This window comes from Littorina saxatilis, linkage group LG6 (assembly GCF_037325665.1).
Source record: "Littorina saxatilis isolate snail1 linkage group LG6, US_GU_Lsax_2.0, whole genome shotgun sequence".
Lineage (NCBI taxonomy): Eukaryota > Metazoa > Mollusca > Gastropoda > Littorinimorpha > Littorinidae > Littorina > Littorina saxatilis.
The window spans coordinates 37,454,236-37,466,656 of record NC_090250.1 but is presented as its reverse complement, the minus strand read 5'-3'; the positions used below and the strand labels follow the sequence as shown (position 1 = coordinate 37,466,656).

General features: G+C 45.5%; 1 protein-coding gene across 1 annotated transcript; it reads left to right on the top strand.

Annotated features, from left to right (window-relative positions):
* Positions 1-1,584: 1,584 nt before the first annotated feature.
* Positions 1,585-11,143, top strand: LOC138969627 (protein mono-ADP-ribosyltransferase PARP12-like). Its single transcript, XM_070342486.1, has 4 exons — positions 1,585-1,628; positions 2,242-2,257; positions 6,059-6,212; positions 9,147-11,143. Exons 1-4 carry the CDS (start codon positions 1,585-1,587, stop codon positions 9,458-9,460), a joined length of 528 nt encoding a protein of 175 aa, XP_070198587.1. The 3' UTR covers positions 9,461-11,143.
* The last annotated feature ends 1,278 nt before the right edge of the window (positions 11,144-12,421 follow it).

Sequence of the window (12,421 nt, the reverse complement as noted above, 5' to 3'; positions counted from 1 at the left end):
TAGATCAATCGGCAGCCGCGGTTGTCTCCCAAAAAACAAGAAATAGGGACTAAAAGAAGTACTTTGATGGATGCAGCAGTTGTACGCATGGACTGCTGCGGGTAAGCTCTTCCTCCAGTCAACCTTTTGCTCATCCTCCAGGCTTCGCAGCATGTGGATTAGGGTTCTGTTCCACCTCTCCACTGGGTTCCCAGAAGGGTGGTAGGGTGTCGTCCTACACTTTTTAATGCCTGCAAGGTCACATACTTCCTTCAGGAGTTGTGACTCGAAATCCCGTCCCTGATCGGACAAAATGCGCTTAGGAAACCCATAAATCATAAAGAAGTTGTTCCACAGAGCCTTAGCAACAGTCTTAGCAGTCTGATCCTTAGTACAAATAGCAGTACCAAACTTGGTAAAATGATCCATTACCACTAAGATATTCTGCTTCTGTCCCTTCACATCGATGGTAAGATAGTCGATGGAGAGTAGCTCAAGAGGGAAAGATGTTTCAATGGTGTTCATAGGAGCCTTTTGTTGACGCGCCCCTCTTCGAATACAGCGACTGCATTTCTTGATCTTATTCTCGATGTCGCGCGCCATGTACGGCCAAAAGAACCGGAGTCTGGCTTGTCGGATCGCGTCCTCCGCATGTGTGTGAAACAAATCCTCATGGACCCCTCTCATGGCCTCAGCCCTATGCGAGGAAGGAACAACTAGCTGCCACCTGATGTTGTCTTCTTCCAGCACTCTTCTGTATAAGACACCGTCTTTCACCTCTAATTTTCCCTGTTCTTTGGCAAGCATCTTCAACTCGGGGGTACAGTGTTCGGTTTTACTGGCATCCAACTTCACTCTCTGTTCTAAGTGTTTCATCACTATCGCTAAATTTGGGTCGTCTAGCTGAAGTTTCCGCCAGCAGCGCTCAGATCGAGGGGTTGTTTCTCCCGGCGGATCTAGAACATCATCGCTGAGCAATTCTGGATTCTTGACCAAATTCTCCACTGCTGGATACCACTCAGAATCCTGAACTTCTGGATCATCTGGAGACTGTTCTCGAGGCTGGACTGACTGGCGACAAAGAAAAGCAGTCCGACTAATCCCCTTAGCAGTGAGGATGGCGCACACAGTTTCCTTGTTCAACTCTATGGTTGCCTGGGCCTCTTCGTCGAACCGTTTTGCCTTGTCGCGTAGAAACTCTGTCTCCTCCATCATTCTCTGGTACGCTTGGTCCTCTTCAGGCGGCTCCTGTGGACGTCTGGATAGAGCGTCTGCATCGATGTGAGTGGTTCCCTTCTTATACCGCAGCTGGAAGTCAAAGATGGATAGTGAGGAAAGCCAACGGTGGCTGGTTGCATCAAGTTTGGCATTTTTTAGGATATAGCATAGCGGATTATTGTCGGTCACGACAGTCACTGGCGAGCCCAGAAGGTAATCGCTGAACTTGTCGCTCATGGCCCACTTCAGTGCTAAAAACTCCCGTTTATGCGCCGGATAATTCTGCTCAGACTTGTTCAACCCTCGGCTTGCGTAGGCTATCACCTTCAACTGTTTGTCCTGCTCCTGGTACAGTACGGCGCCTAGACCTGTGCCACTAGCGTCGCAATGAAGAGTAAAGGGTTTTCTCTTGTCAGCAATCCCCAGAACAGGTGAGTTTGTGAGCGCATGAATGATTGACTGAAACGCTTGTTGTTGTTTTTCACCCCACAGATGGGAAATCTGATGAGAGACTCAGAGAGGGCTTCTTTGATCCTGTCTTCTTCTGACACTTAGCTGGGACATAGCCTACCGTCAAGTCATTCAGAGGTTTTGCAAGGCTGGCGAAGTCGTTGATAAAGCGACGATAAAACCCAGCAAAACCGACAAAACTTTTGACTCCCTTGACTGTGGTAGGTTTCGGCCATGAAGTGACTGCCGCAAGCTTTTCAGGGTCAGGGCGTATGGTCCCCTCAGAAATCAGATAACCCAGATGACGGATCTCGGTGGCTCCGAAAATACATTTCGCAGGATCGAGTTTCAGGTTAAATTTTCTCAGTCTCTCTAACACTTTAACTGTCCTTTCCTCCAGCTCCTCTAGCGACTGTGCATGAACAAGTATATCGTCCAGAAATATTATCAGTTCAACGAGATTCATGTCACTAAAAACAGTCTCCATAAGCCGTTGAAAACAAGCAGGGGCATTCACTAGTCCTTGGGATAATCTGTCCCACTCATACAAACCAAAGGGAGTAATAAATGCTGACACTTTGCTGGCATGTTCAGACATGGGAACCTGATAGTAAGCTTTGCACAGGTCCATGCTTGAGAAATACTTAGCTCCGCTCAGTGTTAAAAACAAATCCTCTACCTTTGGAATGGAGTAACTATCTCTGACTGTACGTGCGTTAACTTTTCTGTAGTCAACACACATTCTGAGCGCACCAGTCTTCTTTCGCACAAGAACTATGGGACTCGCAAAAGAAGAGTTTGAGGGTCGGATAATCTTTGCATCTAACAACCCCTGAATGTGCTGACGACACTCCTCGAAGTCTCTGGGTGAAAGTGGTCTGGCTCTTTCTCTGATGTCAGGCCCAGGCTGCAGTTCGATGTCAAAAAGTCCTGTCTCAGCCCTACCAATGTCAAACTCAGTTTTGATAAAAACGTCACTAAAACCGTTCAGTCGTTTTTCAAAACGATCACGCCACTCAGACGGGGTTTTTTCACCAAACTGGAACTGCAGTCCTGAGGATTCTGAAGACGTTGCAGTAGTTGCACTGCAAGCGTGTACAGTATCGCTGTTACTATCAGTACTATCACTGGATGCCAACGTACTCAACAGTCTGTCACCAAGCAGGACGCCCCAACTGGCGACCAACTATATAGACTGAGGCTGCCTATCTCCAAATCTGACAAAGCAAGAATTGTTACGCAAGCTCCACATTTCTGTTTGCAGTTTAAGCCGACCTTAAGTATGCAATGGTTATGCACATCCCCCCCCCCCACACACACACACACACACCCCGCAGTTGAGAGTTGTAATGTACCTTTTATTTATCTTACATATATATATATATATATTTGAAGCCTGTGTAGCTCTGTGACAGAAAGAGGTCTCTGATGGCAGCGACCAGACAGGCAGGAAGAACTTTCCTGTTCTTTCGGAAAGTCAGTGAGTGTGCAACTTGTTGGTATGTTCTGAACACATCAAAACATTTTCTTTAATTTAAGCTACATAATATCATGTGGATGCACTGATTGGGTGTAAATAATAACAGCAATTGGTACAGTCAATTCACTAAATGTGCAACAGAACCCTAATCATCAGACATTTTACAACAGCAAACTTCAACAGTCCTTTTACTTTCCTGAATGTCATTATTATTTATTAAAACATGCATCTAGAGCAACATACATATAAATCTTCTTTTATTAAAGTTCACCTGAAATTCAGGCTGCTTTCCCATGCAAAGTACAAATGCAAGTGTCCATAAACCAGGGTTTAATACAAAGTCATGTAGTATGTGAGTGAGTTCTGATGAAAAAGTGATTGTGTTGTAATATTGGTTATTACTGAGTGTTGATGTTACAATGATTACATTATAAAAACAAGAGGCGAAGCCTTCAAGGCTCACGTAAGAAATCGACAAACAGTAACACAAACTCAATCACTCCGTATATACACACACACACACTCACACACACACACACACACACACACACACACACACACACACACACACACACACACACACACACACACAGAAAGAGCATAGGTGAAACTGTGCAAGAAAGCGAGACACTAGATCTAGATCTGTCTGTATGTAGCCTACTTACAAGGACACGACTGCCAACTAGTCTCGGCGCGCTCAAAATAATAATGACCGAGACTTTCAGTACTTCCTTCGCGTGACGTCTAACCCTCTTACGTCATAATGTGATGTCAATGTTATGTGACGTCTTCAAATGTTAGAGTTTCTACCACAGACATACACACGCACAGACGCACGCACGCACGCACAGACAGACAAAGTTACGATCGCATAGGCTACACTTACGTGAGCCAACAAGAGGCAAAGCCTTCAAGGCTCACGTAAGAAATCGACAAACTCAATCACTCCGTCACACACACACACACACACACACACACACACACACACACAGTAAGCATAGGTGAAACTGTGCAAGAAAGCGAGACCCTGGATCTGCCAACTAGTCTCGGCCCGCTCACAATAACAATGACCGAGACTTTCAGTAATTCCTTTGCGTGACGTCTAACCCTCTTACGTCATAATGTGACGTCTTCAAATAGTTTCTATCACACACGTCAAACACTTTTGACCGAGACGTAATCTTCTTATGCAAGCTTTATCCATAGACTCGGAAATGTTAAAGTTTCCATCACACACACACACACGCACGCACGCACGCACAGACAGACAAAGTTTATCATCGCATAGGCTACACTTACGTGAGCCAACAACAACAGAACAATGTGAAGAGCAAACTTCTTCTGTGGGCATGCAAGTGAGTTAATCTTGTGTGTGTGTGTGTGTGAAACTATATGTGACTGAGTGTTACAAATTTAAATGACAACAGTTTTCTTGATAGCCTTTAAAAACAAGAGGCGAAGCCTTCAAGGCTCACGTAAGAAATCGACAAACAGTAACACAAACTCAATCACTCCGTCACACACACACACACACACACACACACACACACACACACACACACACACACACACACACACACACACACACACATACTCATAGGTGAAACTGTGCAAGAAAGCGAGACCCTGGATCTGCCAAGTAGTCTCGGCCCGCTCACAATAACAATGACCGAGACTTTCAGTAATTCCTTTGCGTGACGTCTAACCCTCTTACGTCATAATGTCGCGCAGGAACACGATTCGAAGCGTTTTTGACGCTAAAACAGCGTGGTCTGGTCCTTTAAGGTTAAAAGAAAAATATTAACATCAATATTAACAGTGTTAAGTCACACACACACATTTCTTGTGCATGACTACCCTTTCTCTCTCTTGCAATTAAAAATGTGCTCATGCACTTTACACCTTCTACCTTTAAATAAAACCTATCTTTATCATGTGTTTGCGGGTATCTTAGCAGAGGCTTCACCATATCTTTCCTTTTTACATTTAGTCAAGTTTTGACTAAATGTTTTAACAAAGAGGGGGAATCGAGACGAGGGTCGTGGTGTATGTGTGTGTGTGTGTGTGTCTGTCTGTCTGTCTGTCTGTCTGTCTGTCTGTCTGTGCGTGTGTGTGTGTAGAGCGATTCAGACCAAACTACTGGACCGATCTTTATGAAATTTGACATGAGAGTTCCTGGGAATGATATCCCCGGACATTTTTTTCTTTTTTTCGATAAATACTTTTGATGACGTCATATCCGGCTTTTTGTAAAAGTTGAGGCGGCACTGTCACACCCTCATTTTTCAATCACATTGATTGACATTTTTGTAAAGCAATCTTCGACGAAGGCCGGACTTCGGTATTGCATTTCAGCTTGGTGGCTTAAAAATTAATTCATGACTTTGGTCATTAAAAATCTGAAAATTGTAATAATTTTTTTTTTTTTATATAAAACGATCCAAATTTACGTTCATCTTATTCTACATCATTTCCTGATTCCAAAAACATATAAATATGTTATATTTGGATTAAAAACAAGCTCTGAAATTGAAAAATATAAAACTTATGATCAAAATTAAATTTCCGAAATTGATTTAAAAACAATTTCATCTTATTCCTTGTCGGTTCCTGATTCCAAAAACATATAGATATGATATGTTTGGATTAAAAACACGCTCAGAAAGTTAAAACGAAGAGAGGTACAGAAAAGCGTTCTATGCAAGACAGCGAAACCACTACCGCGCTAAACAGGCTCGTCAGTTTCACTCCGTTATGCACAAGCGGCGGACTACGGTCATTGTGAAAAAATGCAGTGCGTTCAGTTTCATTCTGTGAGTTCTACAGCTTGACTAAATGTAGTAATTTTGCCATACACGACTTCTTGTATGTTATATTCATGTATAGGTCAATGGACATGTCACAGTATATTCCCTTTTTTGTGTGTTTTAGGTGAATGAACATTACCTGTTCCATGGCACAAAACAAGAGTTCATCGACAAAATTGTCAACGAGGGCCTCGATTCTCGTATTGCCAATGATCAAGCCATGCTGGGACCTGGAATCTATGCCTCAGAAAGTCCCACAAAGGCCGATCAGTACACAGGTGAGTCACATGACTCCGTTTTAACATTGGTACCTGCGATGAATGGTGCATGGCCAGTCCAATTGGACCAGCCAAAGGTACCCGTACAATGCAGGTGCCCTTTCAAGACAGGTATAATTTGTATACAGCAGTCCCTGCAATGTACGGCCCCGGCATGAGCGGACACCTGACATGTACGGACACATTTGCTCGGCACGGAGTGTTTTCCTTCTATATTTGCCCCCCCCCCCCCCCCCTTAAACGGACACCTGCAAAACGTGGACGCGGACACTCATTTTCGGTCCCAACAGCAAGTCATACCTCCAATGTACGGACGGACCATCCTCAAATTTTCACCACAACAAAATCGATAACAGAGCAGTCTGGCTCTTGGTACAAAGATCACAGCCACAATGGGTGATGACAGTCACTGATAACTTGAGTGCACGTGTACCCATCAGAAGGGGGGGTAGTTTTGGTCAGGAGTGGAGTACATGTATGCGAAGATGCCAACATGAAACTGCACTGTGCTCTTTATTCTTGTCTGTTGGACGTAATCAACAGAAACCACAGTCGATGAAGGTCCTGAGCGAAAGAGAGTGAAAACCCGGCCACAGTTCTCAGCATCGTGTGTCTGTGTGTAACCTCTTTCATTGACAAGATACTCTTGTTTCCCCTCAGCCTTGACCAGTGAATCGGTTGCCTAATCTGTGAACCCTTCAGTTGTCTTGCTTTGTCAAAAGTTACGACACAGTCAACTGGTTTTGCTCTGAGTGAACAGTGCAGCTGGTCTCTCTGGTCACAGCCCCAAACAGTACATGGCTGGAGGGAGTGAGAGAGGGGAGGGGGGGGTGGAGGGGTAGCTGGCTAACCTCTGTGGGGTGTCTGGTGTCACTACATGTCAGCAGGAAGAGCATTGGAGAAAAATAGAGAGGTGTACTCTTCCACACAATTTCCAAGCATCAGCTGTCACGGCTTGGGGTAGGCATTAGTGAGGGAGATCGAGTGGGAGCTGTGTTATGTACAGTGTATTTCCGACTGAAGAGTGAAAAGTCACTGCCATGCCACATGATCGGCATGCAGTCAATAAAGCCAGACAAGAAGAAAATAAATTTCATGATTATGACATGCAGCTCTATCTGCTGCTATTTATTCAAACTGGTTTTCAAGCTTATTCTTGCAAAGCATCTGCACACGCTCCTCTGTGCTGTGTTTGTGTGGCTGCTTTCGTATGTCAGTGCATGGTGAGTGTGTTCACTGCCTTGAGGATTTATTTGATCTCTTCTTTTCAACACTTTTCATACAAATCATTTTTACAGAACGTTTAAAGAAGTATTAGGAGTTTGTTGCAGACCTGGGAACCCATACGATTTCGCCGTATTTTGTACGCATGATTGTCGAGAATACGATCAGTACGGTCAGTGGAAAAAAAATACGACGAGAAAAATTCCTAGACAACTTTTCTTCACACGCCCATCCCGAAGCCGATCCAGTATTTTGTCACATGATAACAGTTTTTGTCAGTAAACATTGAAAAAAACATTTGTTTTAAATGTATAGGTAAACTTAATTAACGGTGTGACGGACGCGCGTGAGGCATGTTTTAATCATGGATGTTCAAACGCTGTGTGGAGTACGCTCATTTTTCTGAAAATACACCAAGTTTGTTTGAGAATACTCGAAGTGCAAAACAGGGGTTCCCAGGTCTGTTGTTGTTATTGTTTAGTAGCCACAAGAAGTGATTAGCATAGACTCAATCCTGTTGTTTGTGTGTCTCTGTGTGAGTGTATGGGGGAGGGGGTGGTGTGGTCACCCCTCCCGTGACCGGACACCTGCAATGTACGGACAGTTTTGCTATGGCCCAAGGGTGTCCGTTCATGAGAGGGACTGCTGTATATCAAAGAATAGCATGTCCTTTAATGGAAGTGCCTTAGTTTTTATGAAGTCGTTTCATAAAACAAGAACCGTCCCAATCTGCACAGAAAGCAGCCAGACTGCATTTTGGTTCGAGTCCGAGTGCAATATCTTATTCCATGTAAATGCTGTGCAAGATCTGAGTTGGGGAGCATTATCGTGTGTATGCATTGGAAGGACTGTGCTTTTGAACACAAGCATTTCTGACAGTTGTACAGGGGAACCCCCCTTTTAAAGGTAGTGAACTTGTCAAATCCAGGTGCACGGAGCCCCTGGGGCTTTTAGTCATACCTCAGGCAGCTATCCGTTAGAAGAACTACCAAGTTTCATTGACTTGCACCCAAAGAGTGAAGAACTGCGGTTTTTTTACGAATTAATTTCGTACTCGGACCCGGCTGGTCTTGACCTATTTTTGGATCTAAATTTAGATCAGGTAGATCACCACATCATATGCACAAAAAGACACGTCACTAAAGCAAACTATGTCAGACGTCATCATGAGTTTGTGTACAACAAAATGGAGGCCGGAATCACTCAAGTTGAGTCGAACTCCGACCAAACACCAACGTAATAACTAGGTTAATTTATGCACTCGCGTGAACAAGAAACTGTCGAGCTTCACAGATGTCGTCGTTGGGTAGTTTTGGGTTTGTTTTACTACCATAGGAGGATTTTTGAACTGTAAATGCACTCAGCTGCAACAAAAACGCAAAACGAAGGCTGTGAGCTGCACTGTGCCTTTAAGACTCCCTCCCTTTTAAGACCTTTTTTCCTCAGACTTTCTGTTCAGAACCTCTGTAAATTTACCCCAATTTTAAGACTCCCTCCATTTTAAGACTTGATTTTCTCAGATTTTTGGAGATCCTGAAAGGGGGTTTCTGCTGTAGTGCAGCAGCCTTTCACTGACAGCTCCTTCATTTGGACCAGTACCAATACATTATTCATATAACTTGATACGGTAGGAGCAATGTTTTATTATCAAAGACTGCTTGCAGAGCAGTTTCTTAGGGTTCAAAGTAATATGAACATTTTTAATTTCAGATACTAAAGGACAGAGAACAGGCGGCAACAAAACCATGATGCTGATGCGGGTTCTCCTGGGGGAGCCCTTCATCAGCAAGAGCGGGAACCCTACCAAGTACAAGCGTGCACCTTGCAAGAAGTGCTTCCAGGATCGATGTGCGTGCAAAAATAACGAGTGCTTTGATTCGGTCATTGATGATGCTGGCAGAAACTTCCGAGAGTTTGTCGTCTACAGCCAAGACATGTGTTACCCTGAGTACATCATCCATTACCAGAGAGTAAATTTGCATCAAATGATGCGCGTTCTGTGTGGCAAGGCTTGCAAACTATAACTCAGTACAAGTCGAAGGCTAGTTCTGTGAGTGATGACCCTGACCTACCAAACAAACTGAACGAGTTCTATGCGCGGTTTGATAGGCGACACCATGGCCCACCCTCTGGAGGCCAGACTGCTGACGTCCCTGGCTGCTCACCTCCGACCCCTTCATCTACGATGACAGACGTCGCTGACGGCCGCTCTCCATCACCGGCTGGCTGGGGTCTTCCACCTCTACCCCCTGCGATGACAGACGTCGCTGGCTGTCTTCCTCGCTCGTTGGCGGGGGGCAGCTGGCCTTCCTCTACGATGACAGACGTCGCTGGCTGTCTTCCTCGCTCGTTGGCGGGGGGCAGCTGGCCTTCCTCTACGATGACAGACGTCGCTGGCTGTCTTCCTCGCTCGTTGGCGGGGGGCAGCTGGCCTTCCTCTACGATAACAGACGTCGCTGGCTGTCTTCCTCGCTCGTTGGCGGGGGGCAGCTGGCCTTCCTCTACGATGACAGACGTCGCTGGCTGCCGCCCTCCTTCACTGGCGGGCTGGGGTCTACCACCTTCTGCGTCGACAGACGTCGCTGACGGCCGCTCCCCATCACCGGATGGCTGGGGTCTACCACCTTCACCCCCTGCGATGACTGACGTCTACGGCCCCCCTTCACCCTCAGATGGCTGTACGTCTCCACCTTCACTAACGTCCCTCCCTCTGGGCCCACTTCCTATCCAAGTGAGCGAGGTTCGTAAACTGTTTTTGGCTCAGAACCCCAGGAAGGCTGCAGGCCCAGATGGGATCACTCCTCAGACTCTGAAGACGTGTGCAGACCAACTTGCTCCAGTCTTCACGGACATTTTCAACAAGTCGCTAGAACAGTGCCATGTTCCTAAATGCTTCAAGCGCTCCATTGTGGTGCCTGTACCGAAGAAGGCTAACGTTTCTGGTCTCAACGACTACCGCCCTGTGGCATTGACCTCAGTCGTGATGAAGTGTTTGGAGCGTTTAGTGCTCCAGCGCTTGAAGGTAGCCACTGATGCTAGTCTTGACCCTCACCAGTTTGCATATCGGGCCAACCGTTCCGTGGACGATGCAGTAGCCTTAGGTCTACATCATATTGTTGAGCACCTGGAGAAGTCTGGTAGCTATGCTAGAGTTCTTTTCATTGACTATAGCTCTGCCTTTAACACCATTGTTCCACATAAACTGTTCTCCAAGCTCACTGGCATGTGCGTCGAGGAATCCCTTTGTAAGTGGGTTCTAGATTTTTTGTTGGATAGGCCTCAGGTTGTAAGAGTAGGCAGCAGTACTTCTAGCTCAATCACCTTGAACATTGGTGCCCCACAGGGGTGTGTTCTCTCCCCACTGTTGTTCTCCCTCTTCACCAACGACAACGTGAGCCAAGACCCCACAGTAGTCATCCTGAAGTTCTCAGATGACACTACTCTGGAAGGCCTGATCAGTGTCGGTGATGAGTCGGGGTACCGAGCGGAGGTTGCGAGAGTGTCGGGCTGGTGTGTGGCTAATGACCTTGACCTTAACCCTTAGGCTGGTTGTCGCGACATATGTCGCGCTACTTTACGTATACTGTCTCCTGGTTGTCACGACATATGTCGCGCTACTGGCTCAGTCTGTTTGGTCGGTTCTGATTACCTCCCATGGATGTGAAAACCTATATGACCGTTTTTCTTTATTTTTCTCTCTGTTAATTCACCAGTGGCTATGTAACATGTGTTACAGAATTGCACCAGTGTAAAGGTTAACGTCACCAAAACCAAGGAGATGGTCTTTGACCGTAGGAAGAAAAAAACTCCCCTCTTACCACTCACCATCAGCGGTGAGAACGTAGAGCAGGTTGATTCCTTCAAATTTCTAGGGGTGACCATCTCCAATGACCTTAGCTGGGCTGTTCATACTGACCTTTCAGTAAAGAAGGCCCATCAGCGTCTCTACTTCCTGAGACAGCTGAGGAAGTTCAAAGTGTCCTCCTCCATCATGTCCCAGTTCTACAGGGCTGCTGTAGAGAGTCTCCTTACCTTTTCTATCACGGTTTGGTACAGCAGCTCCTGCCAGTTTGAGAAAGAAAAACTGGAGAAGGTCGTTAGGGCTGCCAGCAGGATCATTGGCAGAGATCTCCCCTCTATAGACTCCCTTCACATCCTGCGCATGATGAGGAAATGTAGGTCCATCATGCAGGATCCCACACACCCGGCTGGTCACCTCTTCCAGCCTCTGCTCTCGGTGCGCAGGCTCAGAACCCTCAGATGCCGTACGGCAAGACTCAGAAACAGTTTCTACCCCCAGGCTGTCCTGGCTTTTAATAACCGGTAAATGAACTCTACAGATTGTGACACGTTTTAGGATGCTCTAGGAGTATGGTTTTAGTAGCTGACATTGCATACTGTGATATATAGAGTGGGTTTTAGTATGGTGACACCACTGTGACGCGATGAAGCCAGACTATGTTTTAGCAGCTGGTTATATTACCGGAATACACATCTAGTATGTTTTAGTAGTTTTAGTCGTTCTTTAACCACTGTGTTGTGTTGGAAGAGTTTATTTTTATGTGCTGTTTTAGAGGTACATTTTATCAGTATGGAACATGTTCAGTTCTTACAGTAGTTGATAGTGGGGGGGGGGGGGGGGGGATCCTATCTTATTCTGCGTACTTTTATTGTGGTTCCGATAGCTCTTAGAGTTTCATAGTTCTCACCATGTCTGTATAGTGTATGTATTAGTTACTGTGATACCAAATTGTCTTACCCATGTATGTATGATGCTATGCGCCAGAGATGTATGAATGCTATTTATTTTTGTTTTTATCACACAGCAAGCTGCTTTCCTCGTGTATTTTTTATGTTCATTCATGTATTGTACACTTGGCAATAAATTATCTATCTATCTATCTATAGCATTCTTAGAACTTTATCACTTACCAGAGAGTGTGATAACATTCTGAGAACTTGATCACTTACCAGAGAGTGTGATA